The sequence below is a fragment of the Mytilus californianus genome, unplaced genomic scaffold, assembly GCF_021869535.1.
Source record: "Mytilus californianus isolate M0D057914Y unplaced genomic scaffold, xbMytCali1.0.p SCAF_6, whole genome shotgun sequence".
Classification (NCBI taxonomy): Eukaryota; Metazoa; Mollusca; class Bivalvia; order Mytilida; family Mytilidae; genus Mytilus; species Mytilus californianus.
This window is the reverse complement of record NW_026262712.1, coordinates 69,765,494-69,787,397: the sequence shown is the minus strand read 5'-3', so window position 1 is coordinate 69,787,397 and position 21,904 is coordinate 69,765,494. Positions and strand designations below refer to the sequence as shown.

The window sequence follows — 21,904 nt, the reverse complement described above, 5'->3', positions numbered from 1 at the left end:
GACAAAAATCAATGGTATGTTAAATGATTTGAGTATCTATTTCATAGGGCACTGTTAACTTCAACAAATGTTTTGTTTATATTTGTAGGAAGAGTATTTAACCTCATGTTACTGGAGAACTCACCAACAACCAGTAGATACTGCTGATAAATATGACCCTAGTCGACCTTATTATGAACTCTACAAGATTGACTTTGACCAATTTAAAACCTTATTTATATCTCTGTCTCCCTGGGCAACAGGACAACATGCTGAGAAGATGGCTCTGTATATGTTTAGGGTATGTTACATCCTAAGAGTTCAAGGACATTTGAATTTTTTACCTATTCTTAGTGATCTGATCTGATTGGTCCTAGTTAAATTTCTGTTAATTCATTGGCCTTAGGTCTTCTCATACTGTTCAGATAAACCAGATTTTACATGTCACATATTTACATATGGCAATTTTTCAGTTTTTAAAGGCAGTGCTTTAATGCCTTTCTAGTTGCCGTGTTAATATTTCTTTCCGCGATATCCAACTTATCTACGTGGGGGGTCATTTAGCTCCAAGTAGATCCGGAAAATGTTGATTCTCTCCTCTTCTTATTGTGGTATAAAATGTTTTTTGTCTCATTTCATTTACATTGGGAAATAGAGAAACGATCATTGTGTTTTGTTAGTTTTAAAAACTTTTGATATATTTGTATTTTACATTATAAGCAGTCAACCGATTGACAAACTAGAATTATTTGAATTCCGTGTGGAAAGAGCTCGGGTTAATTTCGAGTGTTTTCTGCAATCTAGATGTTTATAAATCATTTCAGTCGTTGATATAATAATTAAAGGTCGACTGAACATGAATTATATTATACAATTTAAAGCGCATTTCCCGCGAACCCGTCTAACGTTATTGTTATTTCGCAGTTATATAAAGTAGCAAATTATCGTTCCTGAATAGGTGGCGCCGTTGTAGCCGATCCTGTACTTCAACTTCCGGTTTCTGCACTGTGCAACTATTACAGTTGCATTTTTAATTAACGATGCCAAGTACTTGTTGTTGTGTACCTGGATGTCATTTAAGAGGAGGACATGCATTTCCAAATGACTTAAAAAGAAGGAAAAGTTGGATCAACGCCATGGCCCATACGCAGATTGGACGAGAACATGATGAAATCGTGGAGTCCATCTCAATCAGCTGTTGTTTGCAAGGCACATTTTACTGAAAAAGACTACGTGCAGGAAACTATTCATGGTAAAACTCTATTTTCTTTTTAAAATATATAGTTATATATGTAATCGCCATGCGAATAAACCAAAGTCAGTTTACAACCGCAATTATCGTTGTAGAATAAAAGGGGGTGGTTAATTCAAGACGTCATAATTTTTTGGATTACGATTCAATGTGATCTGTTTGAGATTTTTTGGTGCTTGCTACAATTATAATGATTTCTTACAAGAGGTATATCATACTGAGAATTATTTTAGCAGTAATTATGCTTATGTAGTAATGACAGGAATGCATAAGCTATGCCTCATAGACTTTCTTGAAAAATATCAATGACAATGTTAACAGGAACAAAACAATGACATGCTCTCATCTATATTATAGTTATTTAGGTACAAACAATGTATGTTTGTTGCATACGTCTCTCATTGTTTGTCCTTTGGATTTACATAACATACATTTTGATGTACATTGAATCAGGCTAACATAGTTTTATCCAGATTGTAATGAACAAATCTAGTTAATATTTTGCCAGGTTACGAGTACAAAGGAATTATAGTTATCTCGTACCATTGTAACTCGTACCAATGTCAACTCGTACCACTAAACAAAAACTCGTTCCAATGCAAACTCGTACCACTGCTAACTCGTACCACGGTAAATTCATACCATTGTAAACTCGTACCCACTTATTTAAATGCATTCAAATGGTGTTTAATGATGAATATATACTTTAATTTCACTCAATACCTCTTAAGTCTGTAAAATGTATATAATTTGAAATTACAATAACCAATTTGTAGCTAATTTTCCTTGTCTAATTGAAAAGAGAAAACCGTGGCAGATTGGCTTTGTTGTCTCCCTTGAATAGACTCTTTTTTAAACTTTTACTGACAACTATTTGATTTAATTTTTAATCATTCCAAATCAGTAACATTGAATAGATTTGGGTATTTTTCTATTGTTTCTAAAAGGAATTTTATTTAATGAAAGAATTTATTGATTGTGTTTAAAAGGTTTAAAATTGTTTATGACCAACAGTTAGACAGTATGAAATTTATTTTTATACAATATTCAGCACATTTCAGCAGAATATGACCATGCTTATATGATTACACAAGTTGATTAGTTAAAGATAAAAAAAACCAAGTTGATTAGTTAATAATCAACCAATAATCACACAATCAAAGGAATTTAATATATTTATTAGCATGGTAATTAAGAAATTACATTTGTATTTTGTCTAAGATTTCATTAAAATCTGGTATAAATTTCAAAGATATTTTAATTTTTTGTATAAAGCTTAAAAAAAAAATAATCATAAAACATTCGTATTTTTGTCTAAGTTTTCATTAAAATCTAGTATAAAATTCAAGTAATTCAACTTTTTTTATTTAGTTTACCAAAAAAAAAAATCATAAAACTTTCGTATTTTTGAATATATTTTTAATGGTACGAGTTTGCAGTGGTACGACTTCCCAGTGGTACGAGTTTACGTTGGTACGAGTTTACAATGGTACGAGTTAACTTGCTTCTGTACAAAGTATGCATTGCTAATGGAAGTTCATTTATTTATCAAAAAACTAATGTTTTATAACCTTTTTCAGGGCACAAACCCACCATACAGAGACTTTAAGTCTACTGCCAATCCCAGCCTATTTTCCTGGACCAAGCAAGAGACTGAATCGTCCGCAAAAAGAAAAATCAGGGCAGTTTCCTGTGAAAACAAAAGAACTAAACTTGATGAATATTGTAGTAGAAATCTAGAGGAAAGTTTTGATTGTAAAGTTGGTTTTCCTGAAGAAGTAATTCATACTGCAGACAGGATTTATGACTGTCCACCACCAACTGCCGAGCTAATGTTGAGCTTCACAGATGGAATTACGCAAACACCATCAATGCCTATATTTTCAGCAGAGAATTTTGAAATGAAGACACGTGACACAGCCATGCATTTTTATACCGGTTTAGAGTTGTATACTAAATTTTTATTTGTTTTGACCACACTTGGTCCAACAGCACATTGTTTGAGATACATATATTTTCAAATTGATAGGGTGTCATTTGAAAATCAGTTTTTTTATGACTTTGATGAAATTGATGCATTATACAACCAACTTTGAACTGTCTAGATTCTAGATTGAAACTAGTGTTAAGAATATTGTGTAAACATGGATTGTTTTTATGTCTAAACAGTGGCGTGAGGCTAACACTTGGCCATTTAGTGGTTTAGTCAGGTATTTTTCGCCATCCAACTTAGAATTAAAGTTTCCTACAACTTGGATTATTATTGACAGCACAGAATATCCCGTGATAAAACCTAAAGCTCCTAGAGCTCAGGCAACCTTTTCATCATATAAAAACAGAAACACTGAAAATACTTGTATGTTCGACACCTGGTGGTTTAGTCAACTATGTCTCTAATGCATATGTTGGTTGTACCAGTGACTGTGAAATAGTTGAAAGATGTAGAATAGTTCAATTATGTGATCCAGGTGACAGTGTGATGGCAGACAAAGGTTTAAATGTGCAAGATTTGTTTGCTCACTTTTTTCAAAAAAAGAAACAGAATTAGTTCCAAAACTCTTATACGGGATAGAAAAGTCTCCAATTAACACGTGCACATAGAGCTAATTATTGGACTTGGCAAAACATACAAAATTCTAATAAATCCTATGAATGGAACTGAAACAAAACTTTCATCTGAAATAACATTTAGTTGTTTTATGTTGTGTAATTTTAGAACTTGTATTGTGCCAAAGGATGCATAAATAAAAGTGACGCAATGAAGTTTGTTCTGATATATATATATAAATATTATTTACAATTACATGCACATGTAAATTGTAATGCATATAAAAATAAGGAGATGTGGTATGATATTCAGTGAGTTTATCGAACCAAAGTGCATAAGAAATGGGTTAAGCAGTTACAGGTGTTACTGTCACCATACAATCTCCAACAATTAGAAAAACTTGTACCGTGTAAATAATTTCAGAGATCTTACAACTAAGTTTTGTTGTCTCACCTTGACTTTGGTGAATTGTTTATATCTGTTGATGTAAATATAAAAAAGAAGATGTGGTATGATTGCCAATGAGACAACTCTCCACAAGAGACCAAATGACACAGAAATTAACAGCTATAGGTCACAGTACGGCCTTCAACAATGAGCAAAGCACATACCGCACAGTGAGCTATAAAAGGCCCCGAAATGACAATGTAAAACAATTCAAACAAGAAAACTAACGACCTAATTTATGTACAAAAAATGAACGAATAACAAATATGCAACACATAAACAAACGACAACCACTGAATTACAGGCTCCTGACTTGGGACAGGCACATACATGTACATACAGAATGTGGCGGGGTTAAACATGTTCGCGGGATCCCAACCCACCCCCTAACCTGGGACAGTGGTGTAACAGTACAATATAAGAGCGAACTATAAAAATCAGTTGAAAGAGGCTTAACTCATCAGATGGATAAATACAAATACTAGTGGACGTGGCTGGGTAGTTGTACATCCAAACAACAAAAAGACACTAAGTACAGATCTGAGAGTACTCGCATTTACTAACAGCTAGTTCAAAGCCACAAACAACTGATAAAAAAATCTTGCATCTAAGACTAAATTATCAATCCATAAGCTCCCTTTAGAATTTTATAAATTTTAGATTTTACATTATTGAGTTATGGGGTTTTATTCATTAAAAAGGGGGGGATTTTCCAGTTTTTGGACAACAACTCAAAAATGCTTTAAGCAGTTCGCATGAAACTTTGGTGAATTATTTATAGCTATTGATGTAATCTCCCTATTGATTTTCATAAATTTCAAATATGACATTGAGAAGAAATTGAACTTTATTTGTTTATAGTCTGGCAACAGATTTATTAAGTATTGCGCAACAGCACAGTGTATTGCACAACAGCAAGAAATCTTTAACTGAATATAAATTCAATTCATATAACCGATTTCAAGTTCTTTGACTACATTTATTCAGAAACTATAATATGTCAAATATTTAATTACAATCCAAATTCAGACCTGTATCAAGCTTGAATATTGTGTCCATTTTTGCCTCAACTGTTCAGGGTTGGACCTCTGTGGGTGTATCCAGCTGCGCTCAGCGAATCAGTTTATTACTTAATTAAGAACTCCTTTTTGTCGAGCCTGTGACTTTTGTCGCAGAAAGCTCGACATAGATATAGTGATCCGGCGGCGGCGTTAGCTAACTTCTTAAAAGCTTTATATTTTAGAAGGTGGAAGGTCTGGATGCTTCATACTTTGTTTATGGATGCCTCATGTTACGAAGTTTCCGTCAGTCACATGTCCAATGTCCTTGACCTCATTTTCATGGTTCAGTGACTACTTGAAAAAAAAGTTAAGATTTTTTGTAATGTTGAATTCTCTCTTATTATAAGTAATAGGATAACTATATTTGGTATGTGCATACCTTGCAAGGTCCTTATGCCCGTCAGACAGTTTTCACTTGACCTCGACCTCATTTCATGGATCAGTGAACAAGGTTAAGTTTTGGTGGTCAAGTCCATATCTCAGATACTATAAGCAATAGGTCTAGTATATTCGGTGTATGGAAGGACTGTAAGGTGCACATGTCCAACTGGCAGGTGTCATCTGATCTTGACCTCATTTTCATGGTTCAGTGGTTATAGTTAAGTTTTTGTGTTTTGGTCTGTTTTTCTTATACTGTATGCAATAGGTCTACTATATTTGGTGTATGGAATGATTGTAAGGTGTACATGTCTAGCTGGCAGGTGTCATCTGACCTTGACCTCATTTTCACGGTTCAGTGGTCAAAGTTAAGTTTTTGAGTTTTGTCTTTTTTTCTAATACTATATGCAATAGTTCAACTATATTTGGTGTATGGAAATATTTTATGATCTATATGTCAGTCACGCAGGTTTTTTTTATACCTTGACCTCATTTTCAAGGTTCATTGCTCAGTTTTAAGTTTTTGTGTTTTGGTCTGTTTTTCTTAAACTATAAGCAATAGGTCAACTATATTTGTTGTATGGAAGAATTGTTAGCTGTACATGCCTGCCTAGCATGGTTCATCTGACCTTGACCTCATTTTCTTGGTTCATTGGTCAATGTTTAGTTTACTTGGTTAATGTTAAGTTTATGTGACAGTTGTAATAAAGCTTTATATTTAGGACTATCAACATAATATCAATGATTAGTAAAGAAGGCGAGACATTTCAGCGTGTGCACTCTTGTTTCATTCATAAATTACTTTATACTTGGAAATATAATTTTGCTTGGAGTTATAGTTTCTAAAAAAAGTATTGTCATTGAAAGAGTTGACATGTTGCAATGTACATTTATTCTACATAGTTCTATGGTACCAAATCAAAAGTTTATATTAAAGAAAGAAGTCAAAGGTTTCCCATCATAGTTTAGTTACATACATATTTTTTGTACCTGAGGTCGTTGAATATAGATCATTATATAAATAAGGAGATGTGTTATGATTGCCAATGAAACAACTATCATCCATACATTGTACTTACCAGTAACAAACCACATTTGCAAAGTTGAATAAAATACAGTTGATAACATTTACTTATTGCTTAAAAGAAAATGCCAAACTATTTTAAACAGTATTTGACTATAAACATAGATAAAAAAGGTACTAACTGGACATAATGCACTAGTTCATAAACAAGTGAGAACAATCGCCTTCATATAGTGCTCAGAATATGACATTCATAAAACTTGTTCAATATCATTAGAGAACTCTAAATCTTAAATACTGAAAGCCACCTCTGATAAGTACAATGTACTATGCAAGATAATGATATAACTGGACTAAAAATACACACAACCTGTAATTAACTGCCTTTACAGCGCTTTCGCGCTTTGATTAACTTAGGTTTACCCAGTGTAGGATAAATGATAAAATTTTCTTAAAAGAGAAATTAAAAATGTTGTTTTTCTAATAGCCTTATTTGTAGGTGGATTGAAAACCTATGCTTTGTGAATTATAAGGTTCATATCTATTCATACAGCATTTGATTACTTTTTTTTTTAGCATTTTTTTTCTGATTCTGATACCCTCTTCTTTAAATTATGTGGTTTTTATGTAAAAAAAAAAAAAGAAGATAATTTTGCATTCGAGCAGCTTGGGATACACCTTATCGCTAATCCCGCTTGACCCGAGAATCAGTCCCGCTCGAACTTTTGACGTCATACAACAATCACTTTTCCATTGTGGCGTCAGATATTTTCTATAATGACGTCAAAATTTTACGGGAACTTGTGTGATGTCCAGTAATGGCGGACAAATAGCGATAAGGTGTATTGATGGCTATGCATTAGGGAGCCATAAATTCATATATATGTTACAGAAAATCAAGATTAACTTTAATAGATACAAATATTTTGATATAATGATGTGTGATGTCTCATCAGTATACACCTTATCGCTATTTGTCCGCCATTACTGGACATCACAAAGGTTGCCGTAAAATGTTGACGTCATAATAGAAAATATCTGAAGCCACAATGGAAAAGTGATTGTTGTATGACGTCAATAGTTCAAACGGCGCATATTCTTGGGTCAAGCGGCACAGATTTCCAAATAACAATAAGGTGTATTGTACCTGAAGCATACAGATTTACCATTGTCCAGCTACTTGTCAATAAAATTCCATTTACCTATAAAATTTCAAGATTGAGTGACTTTGATAGAGTTTATTCTTTTGTTTGTTATGCCCCTGCCGAAGCGGAGGGGCATTAAGTTTTACCCTTGTCCGTCCGTCCGTAGGTCCCAAAATTGGTTTTTGTTCTCTAACTTAAGTTTGCCTCAACCAAATGTTATCAAACTTATACACAATGTTTATTACCACAAAACACAGATCAAGTTTGAATTTTGGTGGCGTCACTTTAACCGCTCTAGAGTTATGCCCTTTATAAATGGAAAAATTGCAAAATTTTTCATTTCCATTCTCTAACTTAAGTTTGCCTCATCCAAATGTTATGAAACTTATACACAATGCTTATTACCACAATACACAGATCAAGTTTGAATTTTGGGGGCGTCACTTTTACTGTTCTAGAGTTATGCCCCTTTTCAAATGGAAAAATTGCTAAATTTTTCATTTTTTTTCCAAAAATATCAGTCATTATTCAAGTAATTTTTAAAATTGGAGTTATCTTCCTTTGTCCATGATTATATTAAATCAACTACAATCAATGCTTTATACAATGCAATGTTTAATTTTGCCTTCCACTGATAAAACACAGATCAAGTTGAATTTGGGTACTGTCACTTTAACCATTATTGAGTTATGCCCCTTTATAAATCGAAAAATTGCAAAATTTTTAGTTTCCATTCTGTAACTTAAGTTTGCCCCAACCAAACATTATGAAACCTATACACAATACTCATTACCACAAAACTAAGATTAAGTACAAATTTTTTGTTTCCGTTCTCTAACTTAAGTATGCCTCAACCAAATGTTATGAAACTTATACACAATGCTTATTACTGCATAATACGGATTAAGTACAAAATTCCGTGGCGTCACTTTTACCATTCTTGAGTTATGTCCTTTATAAACCTAAAAATTGCTGAATTTTTTCGTTTCCGTTCCCTTACTTTAGTTTGTCTCAACAAAATGTTAAAAAACTTATACACAACCGTTCTAGAGTTATGCATGTGTTTACAAATAGAAAAATTGCTGAATTTTTCGTTTCTGTTCTCTACTTAAGTTAGCGTCAACCAAATGTTATGAGACTTACACACAATGCTTATTACCACAAAACTAAGATCAAGTTCAAATTTGGGTAGCGTCACTTTTACCGTTCCTCAGTTATGTCCCTTTATAACTATATGATATGCAAGCGGGGGCATCATCTGTGTCCACATGTGGACACAATCCACATTTATTATTAACATATATAGCATTCCTGTATAGTAAAGTTAACATTGCAAAATTTTTAATAAGCCAAAATATTATATAATCATTACCGTGTCCGAGGAGACGGTATTATGAGTTGAATGATGGACAGTCTTCGGAATGAATGCTATCTTCTACCTGATTGTTTGACTACATTGATCAGAATAAAGAAATTTACATATTCAAAGGGAAATAACTTATTTTCATATTGCTGCATAACATAACAGATGGACAAAAAATTGCTTTTATAAAAGAAAGATATTTCTTTGCTTTTAACCATGTACTAAACATGCTTCAGAAGTAAAATAGTTGATTTATGATATACAGTTTCTTAAAGGATTTAATTAAACAACAAATAAGAGAGTAAACAATAAAAAAACCCATCTACATGTGAAAATATATTTATTTTTAAGGGAATTAAACAAGCATAGTTGCCAACTGACATGATATTCGCATGTAATACACGCCTTTTCAGCGGTTTACACGCGAGGATTTTGTCACATGGCGTATTCACACGTTTCGCCACTTTACACGCAATTACACGTTTTTTCGTTGTTTTGATTTTTTGGTCGTTGGTGATATCGCGATTCTCAGGTTTTTTCATTATTAGACAAAAAATACCGAAAATTTCAAAGTAATTGTATCGTCGCCATTGTTTATTTTTCTATATGGACAAACAGCAAAAGCCCTTAAGGTAAGTAGTTTGTGATTAGTTTTTATGATTTTGTGACTTTCTTTCTTTCAAATTCACTTAGGCGAAATGTCGACAGAAATAGTTCGCTTTCAGGACCTGTACCGTTGTCTAAAGAGCCAATTGCTAAGCGAAAACGATGTGTACGTACCAAGAAAAATTTCAAGATTTACAAATTATATTTGGGAGTTCAAGTTTAAATTATCGAAAGACGAGTAACGCATTGTGCACCCTATGTTGCAATCATAACAATACATGTGAGAGGAGAACTACAATGTAGCGATTTGATTAAGCATTTAACGTGTTTAATGGTAATCAAATAATAAAATACTTTTCTTTTTCAGTTTCAAATCTAGCCAAACAGATTCCCACAGGCCAAAGGGGATGGAAATATCACGGAACTGTTGGATTAGTTCTCATAGTACCAGCTGTCTTCTGATGAACTACCCAGTTTTGACCAGACAATAGCCTCAGAGACAATAGCAACATATATAAATCGTTGGGAGCAATGGCAAAGATAATAGATGACATTTTAGATGGCAAAAAACGTTATGACACTCTTTCAAAGCTTGATCAAGCTATTTAAGTTCAGCCAAATATCAATTCTGACTGTGAGAGAACATTTTCAATTATAAAGAAATCTACACTGAATTCTGATCAGAACTCGACAATGATATATTGTGTGCCTTGTTGTCAAGTAAATGTAATCAAACTGGCAGTTGTTTTGAATATGTGCCTAAGCCTTGGGTGTTGCTTTAAAAGAAGCAAAACAGACCACTGTTGAATACAATAAAAGTTTACTCTAGAATATTGTTTTTATTATATATTAACAAATTTGTATAATCATGATAATGTGAAATTATGACCATTGTTCATATAAAAAAGTCCACATCTTCAACGCGCTTTTTAACACGCTTTTTGACATTTCTCATTGTCAGAGGTTGTCAAGTATGAACAAGGGGTTAATTATTTGATACAGATATTCTGAGCTTAACATGTCCGTGATCTTCAAATCAGTTGTTTAATACCACCTTTATATACATGTATTCATTGAATGAATAAAATTATACAATTATTTACAATTTGAACATTGTGGGTTTAAGAGTTTAATGCTAAAAAGAATATTACTTGTATTAGAACAGTTTTAAACTGTTAAGAGCAAGGATTTTAGGGTTTTTTCATCCCCCGCTGTAGTGGAGGGGGCATTAGGTTTTACCCTTGTCCATCTGTACGTACGTCCGTTTGTCGGTCTGTTTGTCCGTCCATACGTCCCAAAATTGGTTTCCGTTCTCTAACTTTAGTTTGCCTCAACCAAATGTTATGAAACTTATACACAATGCTTATTAACACAAAACACAGGTCAAGATTGAATTTGGGTGGCGTCACTTTTACAGTACTAGAGTTATGTCCCTTTACAAAGGGAAAAATTGCTTAATTTTTTGTTTCCGTTCTCTAAATTTAGTTTGCCTCAACCAAATGTTTTGAAACTTATACACAATGCTTATTACCACAAAACACAGATCAAGTTTGAATTTTTGGGGCGTAACTTTTACTGTTCTAGAGTAATGCCCTTTACAAATGGAAAAATTGCTGAATTTTTCGTTTTCGTTCTTTAACTTCAGTTTGCCTCAACCAAATGTTTTAAAACATATACACAATACTTATTACCACAAAACTCAGATAAAGTACAAATTTGGGTAGCGTCACTTCTACAGTTCTTGAGTTATGTCCCTTTATAACTTTATATGCAAGCGGGGGCATTATGGATGTGTCCCATGGACACATTCCCCATTTATTTCACATGAATCTATGATGATAATGTAACAATGCTATATTTTTAATAGTATATTTCCTTATAAAAATATTGTCACTATGACCTACGTTTTAAACTTAATCTTTAATTTCTTTCTTTACACAATCATATTTCTGTATGAGCTTATTTGTTGTTTATTTCTTTGCCATCACTTGTTGGATTAATGTAATTGTAAACATGCTGCTGATGTTTTATATTTTACAGAAAACTTATTTCTGTTGACTAGTTTAGCAATGAAGATTAGTTATATTTTGTAGTTAATCGATGAAAACAAGGACAACATGATAAACTTCAAAGAATTTGTTTACATCCTGGGTGTAGTATGTAAAGCTGATATAACACACAAACTCAAGCTGTTGTACACATGTCACCAACCACCAGCCTTACTACCAACAGATACACTGGATGAGGAGTCCGATGATGCTCCGGTCTCTCCTGTTTCAGGTATGTACATAGCACTCACAATCAGCCTAAATACTGCTGACAGATACACTGGACGAGGAGTCCGATGACGCTCTGGTCTCTCCTGTTTCAGGTTTGTACATGTCACTTACAATCAGCCTAATACTGCTGACAGATACACTGAAAGACTAATCAATTGACTCATATACTAGGTATGTAAATATTACAGACAACCCGTGCTATTCATATTGATAAACGTCATTTTTTAATGATATAAATATCTGGAGAATTTGGTGATGATGGCAAATTTTGTATTGTCTAATTAATTTATCACTACTGTTTTAGAGTCAGATGTCCTCTATTTGTCTTTTGATAATTTGTGTTATTGTGTTGCTGTCTCATTTAGACGGATTCTCCAGATTTCTATCTTGTTTTTCCTGTATTATATATAGGTTCCATACTGTTACCACATACTAAACACCAGATTTATGTAAAGTTTGAAAACAGACACTATCGGTTGACTGACTGAAGCTTACCCTTTTTAAGCCCCCTCTGTCACAAGAAGGGACAATAAGTGTTACCCTTGTCCGTTTGTCCATGCATCTGTCTGTCTGTCTGTACGTACGTCCCAAAATTGGTTTATGTTCTCTAACTATAGTTTGCCTCAATCAAATATTATGAAACTTATATACAATGCTTATTACCACAAAATACAGATCGTGTTCGAATTTGGGTGTTATCACATTCTGCAAGCGGTGGCATCATCTGTGTCCCATGGACACATTCTCCATTTATTTTAAATATAATATTATATTAGAATTGTTTTCACTTTCAGCTGCATCAACAGATGTTGCAGAAGAAGCTACAGATTTCTTTACGGATGATAAATCTTTAACAGATTCTACTAAAGATGGTTGGTAGCTAGATATAGATTTATTTCTATAATTTTTCAAAAGACAGAAAATTTATTAAATGAATATACTATTATTTTATGAACTGATCCCTTTATCAATCTAATAGAATAGCAACTATAAAAAGGAAAGAAAAAAAGAGAAAAAAACAAAGAAATATGATTCCCAGAACTTGTATTAACCAAATTGTTGTCAGACTTCAATAAATGCTGGAAGTCCATTGATTAATTTGTAAAAGGCTTCTAAGAACAATTTTATTACACTGAGTTGAAAATGGAAAAACATAAATTTAAGAACACCTGAAATGAAAAATCGAGCATTCAATCAAAGCCTAAATGAAAAGATAATTGTTCAAATAACTGACATCAGTTTTACTTTATGAACATAGTCAAAGTTTATCAAATCTACAAGCAAACATACCTCATGTACTAAATGTATCAGAGCCAGAATTGAAAATTAAAATGGCAACAATAAAACGTTTTTATGACTGATTATTTTATGCACTAGGAATGAAACCAGAGAACCAGTTAAAATAGAATTTATGTAATTACAATTAGTTATATATAGATTCTACCATTGCATCGAGTGTGATACGATATTTATCCACTCGAGACAGTTAAATTTTTAAATATTTAAAATTTAACTGTCGAGAGTGGATAAATATCGTATTACACAAGATTTGGTGGTGGAATCTGTTTCTCTAATGATTTTTAAACAATACGCAGGCAAATTTATTCCTTCTTTTCAAATGATCTGCAAAAAGATGTGTTCTTTCTATGTGACGTCATCAGGCATGGTCGCCTTTTTTCATGCCGTCACAATAGGAAATTCAGAGGAAAGCAAGAAAATTCGACGTCATAATCGGATTTTAACCAATGAAGAACTGAGATCAAACGAACCACACATTGATTAAATTTTTTTTATACAATGGGTGCAGAAAGGGATAAATTGACGAAGAATTAGAGAAAAATATTTATATTGGTTGATAAAAAAGTCAGCCAGTACTTTGGACATATTGAATATGAATAAATGTAAAACCATAAAGGTATTTCAAACAAAACTAGCTTGAATATTATTTGATTCAGTCATTGTATCTGTGACTTGAATTGTTGATTCAGAACCATCGTGCCCTGGGTAACATACATGATAAAATGAATTTTGTTTGTAGAAATAGAATTACCTGGTGATTTTATTGAGGAAGATGTGCCTGTCGAGGAACCAGAAGAACCAGGAACAAATGAGTCTGGTATAGGAGACAATGGAGCACAGAAATCCTTAGAAGAACAGCCTATTGACAATTCACAGGAAACTGGTTCTTCTCAGGATACTGAGAAGACTGGAGCTGAAGGAGATGGGTCCAGTGTAAAAGCACTTGGAGCTGAAGGAGATGGGTTCAGTGTGGAAGTCCCTGAAGCTGGTGGATATTATAAAGGTAGGCCCATCTATTTTCACAATGCAATGTACTGTGGATACATTTATTTTAATGAATACCAATTTTTTTTGGATTAAGGAAAAATTGTATTTTCTTGGATATTTGATTTTGATGTTTTACAAAAGTTTGCATACAAGCTTATAGAAAATTTGTACTACCTTGATCATGTCAATTTGTGGTTCACCTGAACCCACTAAATCCACAAAAATGGTATCCCACTTATAATAATAACTCCACAGTATGTTATATTTCAATTGTCCAGCTGGTCAGGATAGCTTTTCTTTTATTGACTATTAAATTCTTATCTTGATGTTTGACTTAAGAAAATTAGTAGATGGAAGTAGAAATGGACATAAGAATTGGTATTCAAAGGAAGGTAGTTTCTTGGTAAAATGTGACGATATGTGTCAAATATTGGGTTAAATATATTAATGAATGATGATTCACAGCACTAAGAGGATACCAAACAAGCAACCAAAAGACATTAATAGAAGGATAGACAACACTATGGCAAAAAAAAGATTATTTATTACAAGTAAAGAAGAAATGCCATTTTTTGTTTAATAAATCTGTGACTGATTTGAGCTTATTTATTCATTTAAATTTGAAGACCATTATTATAATGCTAAGTATGTTTGCAGCTACGGATATTCAGTACAGCTACAGAAAGATGGCTGAAAAGAAACGAGAGTTAAATAGATCAGATAGCAAAGCTGATTTGAAAAATGTACCAAGGTTAACTCAGGTGAGAATTATTTGTCTGTTAAAGCAATGCCAGTAGCTTTTAAAAGATGAATAAAAAGATTGAATGAACATTCTGAGATATTGCTTATTGTAGATACCACATACTTTTTTCTTATATTTCAGTATTAAAAAAATGTCCCCAAAATTTTGAGAAATAAATTTTTAAATAAATTATAAAACTGGTATATTTGATAAGGCTTTAGCAATATATTTTTGGATTGTTGACATGAAAATAATGTCACAAAATTGTATGAATGTATAAAAAGAGTACTGTACCTCATCGGATAAACAAATACCATTTGTGAAATTGAATAGATTGCAGGCGTCTTAAATTGGCAATTTAAAAAAATGAAGCTGAATTAATAAAAGGTAAACAGATTTATATTCAGAAATTGATTTGAAGTTTTTATAAATGCAAATAGTATGTTTGGGTGAGATTCGCAATAATAAGAACTCTCATTCGAATATCTGATACATATATCTATATGCAGCTTTTTCTGAAATCACAATAATTTACTCACATTTTTGTCCATTTTTCAAAAATCTCAATAATAGATGCACACAATAATTTCTGAATTTACAGTATTTTCTATCAATCAAAAATATGCTCTATAGTGTATCGACTTTATAACACTTGTTCATTTTCAGGTTCAGTTCATTCAGTTATGGAAAACTTTGTATGACATGTTTCATGATCATCCCCATGAGCAACAGTTATACCATTCCATAGCAACAGTGGGAACTCTTCTTTTGGAGATTGGGGAGGTAGGAAAACGCTTCTATTTGAAGTCAGTATCAGAAAGTTCACAAGGTGAAGGCTCTGTATCTGTGAGTGAAGTGGACTCAGTTGCAGCGTATGTAAAGAATGTAACCATTGATTCTAGTCCTAGTAAAAACTCTGGAAGCCCAGAAACGAAAGATAATGCTGAAAAATCAAATTCTATTGATGATTCATCATCAGCAATGTCTGGAGAAAATTCAAATGTTACACAGCAGGACAGTGGCATTTCTGAGCAATCAGCAGACAGTTTACAAAGTAGTACCTCAGACTCATCTTCACAACCTCATTCAAAACCAGATTCTGATTGGTCAATATCATTTGAACAGTTTATAGCTTCTATGTTAACTGAACAGCCATTGGTTGAATACTTTGAAAAAATTATAGACATAACAGAGGATATTGCAAAAATGAGAAACAGGCGTCTGTTGACTAGACAACAGAGCACATGGGAAACACAAAAACAGAATAGCAAGAAGTAAAGCTAACAGGAAATAACAGTTATTTCACAGAGTTTCACCATTGTTTTCTATTTACAAGCAAGAAGATTTTTAATATAACAGGTTAAAGGAGTAGGCTCACAAAATGTAAAAGTTGGCCCTAAAAATTTTGAAATTTCAGCTCAGAACTTATATAACAAACATTTGAAAAAAATGGAAAAATTTGTAAAAACAAAAAAAAGTAAAAAATAATTTTTCACACATTGCACCAGTGATGATTCCATAGTTTTCATTTCATAGGTTGCAGTCTTAACTTTTGACTGATTATTGTCTAAATTCAGGTAGTTTTTATGAGATTTATTTTTTAACCCATTTGATTTTGGTCCATGAAACTGACTAATATATTTAGGAACGATCTTTTCCTTAAAATGAATTGAAACTGCAAATCTTGGTTAGTACTGGAATAGTTTGTTGTTTTTAATACTGCTGTCTAAAGCGGATAACAAACAGAAATAATCTTTAGTTTATTTAAAGTTGAACAATTTTTTAATGAAATATTCATTTTCATTTTTGATTGCCCCTTGGTTTCTTCTTCCACCTTTTTCAGTTGACAAAATTTTGATTTTAAGATCAGTTTTAAACCATCTTGGCTCTACTTCTTTTGTACACTTTTAAACATTCAGGGTTATTACATTTAGTAAAGGCTTCATGGTTTATATGTATGTAGAATATTATTTTTGGGCATTTCCATTATACTTTAACCTATATATCGTAATATTTGTTGTGAATGAATTTCATCATGTCAGTTAAAAAACACAACAACCATTGAAAACAGTTTTTGGTTCATCTCCTACTGGTTTCACTGTATAGTTCTTATGCAATTTTTTTTTAACAATAATATGGTACATGTACAACCTCATATATCAGCTGTTGTTCCACAATATAGAAAAAAACATATTTCTTGTTACATCACTGCTAATATCATCATATCAGATGTTGACAATTAGAATTATGAGTCATCATTGTATACTCTGCTAAAACAGCATATTTTTAGGAAGCTTCCATTTATCTTTGGTGCTTTGAATCTAAATGTGCAGTATTGATGTTTATTCATTCATTCTGGATTATTCATAGCCCTCAATATATTTGGCAGTAATGCTGCAATATTCCTGAATATTTTTTGTAATTTGTTATGAAATTTTTTGGGGTAAATAGTCCATTGATATTCTGACTGATGCTTTGCTCTAAACAAACTTAGATATTAGAAGACTATTGAGTTGCTCTACCTGTTATTACATTCTGTACTTAAAACATTACTCATCAATGATAGAGCCTTTAAACTTTCTACAATGTTTGTATATAAATTTAAAGTATTCACTTCACTTTGTGTACACATTGAGATAATTTGTTGATTTGTTGAATCAGAATATTATGTATGGTACAGAGCGATACATTATATAAATATATATTTTGTTCATATAAATGCAAAGATCTTACGTTTTTTTCTTATTTCTTTAAAAACGGTTGTTAGTTAAACAGGTGCCATAGAAATAAATATGTACTGCCCTTTGCAGATTCTTATATTCAGCAAAATTTATCAATGATCTTATTTCTGCTTTTGATAGTTGTATATATTCTCAAAAAACATATCTTTTTTTTGGAACTGGCCAAGTCTATCTAAATGGTTTATTTGTAGTAGAAAACTGTCTGATAACACAGACCAAAACCATTTTCATGAGAAATGTGGTGAGCTTAAGTATTAATTCATAATATGTTTCTCAGTTGAACATTTTAAGTAAGTAACTTGCAGGAACTTTATAATGATTTTTTGTACCAAGCATAATGATATGCAAAAATAGATGTCGGATCTGTACCAGTAAAAATATAGAAGATAAAAATCATTCATTTCTTTTCTATCATTCATCATCATTTCACCATAATACGGAAATGTATAGGGAAATTGTACAATGTAATAATGCACTGTGGACAAAAATGATATGTTACAATTAATCCCATTTTAGGAATTACTGGATAAGAGCATTAGTATATGTATTTATATGTCATAAATTAAAAGCATGTTGAAAGTGGTTTTGTCACTTACAGGTTAGGCAAACAATAGTCTTTAACAAAAACTGGTATACAAATTGAAATTAAAAAGTATGCTCAAAATGTTTTTACAAGTATGCATGTCTTAATATACTGGGTAATTGAGTTTATTTGTTTATCAGTCAGATCGACTGAAATTTGAATGAGATTTATTTATTGTACATGTTTTATTGTGGTGAAATTTGGTAGGAAGTTTGGGATATGGTTATTTGTTTGTTAAATTTTGTATTTGTAATACTTTGTTTATAATCATATTTAGGTTTGGTTTTTTAGTCTTTGAAAAAATCAAACACAGTCCATGCAAGACAGATTTGCATAATGATATGTTCCTAGTACACACTATGATTAAGGTTGACATGTGTAAAATCTTCAAAAGGAAAATAAATCAGTAGAAAACAGAATACATGCCATTCCCTGTGTAAATTGACAGTTGTTTTGATGCCCTATCTATGATATAAGGGGTCAATTAGTGCATTTGACTGACCGTTAATTTGTCCATCTGTCCCTTAAAAGGGTGAAACTTTTGGTTTAATATGATTAAGGTCATTTGAAATTTTAGTCAGTCACACCAACTTGAAACTTAGTTCACATATACAGTATGACGATTTATGCCAGTATTTTGACCCAGACTTTCCGGTTCACTGAACATGGAAAACATTTCAGGTTAAATTTTGGTTGAAGATAGTATACCATGAAGTTGTGTACACATCAACTTTAAAATTTGTACACATGTTTATTATAATATGATCTTTTTAAGATACATGCCAAATTAGGGTTTCAAATTTCACTGAACATAAAAATGTATCTGGTTAAAGTTTTGGATTAAGGTATATTATACTATGAAACTGTAGTCACATCAACTTGAAACTTTGTACACATGTTTATTATATTTATGATACAAACTTTTGAAAATATATGCCTAAGTAATGTTTTTGAACCAGATTGCATTGTTAATTGAACATGGAAATTTGATAGTGAGAGCAGGGCATGGTTCCAACTGACACATATTCTTGTTTGCCCTCTGCTTTAATTGAATAAAGGAAACTGGAGTGTCTGTTATAAACATGTAAGCTAGCTTAATTGTATATCTTGTTGAATAACCACTATTCAAACTTCAAAGTGCTTAAATTTTATACCCATTGAATGCGCAAAAAGCTTGGTCAAAGTAATATATCCGATTCTTTTTAATACATCACAGCATGTGCTGGTTGTATAAATGTTGCATAATTTATATTTTATATGTTATATTGTTATAGATAATTGTATGATAATGATTTCAGTTACATTTAATTAATGTTTTTTGTTGATGAGCTGTTCATGAAATTTAAGAATTGTGATAATTGTTTTTTTTATTAAACTGGACCTTAATTGTAATCATAATCAAATTATGAAATAATATTTTTTTTGTAGGTTTTTGTCTCTTACCATGTATTTACAGTGTTCAAGTCCCCAAGGTACTTCTCCCTGCTGGCAAAGTGGGAGACACTTACATTTTAAAAAATAATCGTGTTCAAATTTGGGTGGCGTCACTTTTACAAATCTCAAGTTATGTCCCTTTGTAACATTATATGCAAGCGGGTGGCATCATATGTGTCCCAATGACACATTCTCCATTTATTGACGTAGTTATAGAGGTTTAAAATGACTTGAAAATTATTTAAAGCTAATTTATACTCACTGATTACATGTGCAATAGAGTTGACTTGTATCTTAACTGTTAGATATTTTATTGTCTTTGGCTTAGTGATAAAATTCTTGTTTGATTACTGCCATTTCTTATTAAGTAATGTCATCTACTAAATTTCAAAATTACTTAACAGCTTACATACATTTTTAGGCCTTGATTGAAAATCCAACATAAGAAACTGTGGGAGATATTTTATTGAATATAATTATCAATGCATATATGAATGTTTTTTAGCATGCAGATGAAAGTTCATGTTTAAAAAGTCTGTCATGTATCTCCAGTTCACAGCTGTAATTTGAAAAATAATGTCTTTTTAAGTGATGATTGAAAGAGAGAAGTATGTTTAACTTCAGATTTCTTCTAATGCAATGTATAACTGAAAAATCGTTTTTTATTTATGTATGTTTTATAAAAATGTTACAATATTTGAATTGTAGATTAGATTATTTATTTCTTATATATGACTCTTGGCATTACCTTACATGCTTGTTATATTAATATCAAATTCTTTTTTAAATTGGTTTTGTATGAATAAATTGTGAGTTCCATCTATTGCAGAAACAATTTATAATGAAAGTAAACAATACACATTTGACTACATTAAAGTTCAAAATTGATTATATAATTGAAAAAAATTTACAAGTGTTGATGCTTCTACAATTTTGCTAACACCAATTATTTCCCACAAAACTACTAAATTTACTAAAGATTGAAAATACATGATAAAAATAATTTTAGAGAATTTTAACACTATCAAACTTGATAGATATCTAGGAGAAATAAAGGTATAGGACATTTGTCTACTTCAGTTTGTTGTAGAGCTAAATATTTTCACCCCAAAGGTCCCACTTTCCAGCTTTTATGAAACAAATACTAGTATTCTTTCAACTAAATTTATAAATCAATAATCAATTTGAATAACATTTTAAACATGTACAATTTATGTCAAATAAACTTTAATCAAATATAGTAGAAATTGCTTGAAAATAAAAGAATAAATCTTATTATTTTATTATATATAAAATAGAAATACAGTTCAGTTTAGGAGGCAGATGAGAAACAATTTTGATGTAAAAATCATGCTAGCCTAGAACTTATGATTTAAACAGAATTAAAGTACACACCTTATGCATTTAAAGGTAAGAGAATTATATCTTTTTTGAATTACTGAATAAGGTTTCTTTTTTTCATTGTTATATTAAAAGTTAATTTTGAATTATAATAGATAATAAGTTGAATAATATTTATCATGTCCTTGGTAGTATTGACATACTGTGCTAAAATAAAAAAAACCGAAAGAGTATTTAAAATTTCACATATGCACAGAAAAGTACTATTTGAAACCTTTATTTTTACTGCTGTTAAAGTTTATACTTGCATTTATTTGTTTTCTTCAAGTATGTCAACTTTTCTAATAAATAAAAATTATACGACCATTTTTTGTCCAAGATTTCTTGCCAAATTAATTGACATCTATAGTAAAATAAGGACTCATCATTAAGGAGATGTTGTATAATTGCCAATGAGACAACTATCCTCCAGAGTCCAAATGATGTGGATGTAAGCAAGTATAGGTCACTGTATGTCCTGCAACAATGAGCAAAACCCATACTGTATAATCAGCTTTTAAAGGACCTGACATCACAAAATGTAAAACAATTAAAAAAAGAAAACTAATAGCCTGATTCATAACAAAACAGTAAATGAAAAACAGATATGACAGACATGAACCAATGACAACTACTGTATTTCATGAGCCTTGTTT

The 21,904-nt window shown here is 31.5% G+C and overlaps 1 protein-coding gene and 1 long non-coding RNA gene across 2 annotated transcripts in view; both read left to right on the top strand.

Moving 5' to 3' along the window:
* LOC127706423 (TBC1 domain family member 9B-like) overlaps positions 1-21,577 on the top strand; it is a 49,166-nt gene extending 27,589 nt beyond the window's left edge. The window contains 6 exon segments of the mRNA XM_052211053.1: positions 89-280; positions 11,897-12,083; positions 12,877-12,954; positions 14,121-14,384; positions 15,026-15,129; positions 15,777-21,577. Of these exon segments, the coding sequence (XP_052067013.1) occupies positions 89-280; positions 11,897-12,083; positions 12,877-12,954; positions 14,121-14,384; positions 15,026-15,129; positions 15,777-16,388 (1,437 nt within the window). The 3' untranslated portion in view covers positions 16,389-21,577.
* On the top strand, positions 897-3,994 carry LOC127706425 (uncharacterized). Its single transcript, XR_007984459.1, has 2 exons — positions 897-1,231; positions 2,812-3,994. It is a non-coding gene; the product is annotated as an uncharacterized LOC127706425 (long non-coding RNA).
* Positions 21,578-21,904: the final 327 nt, after the last annotated feature.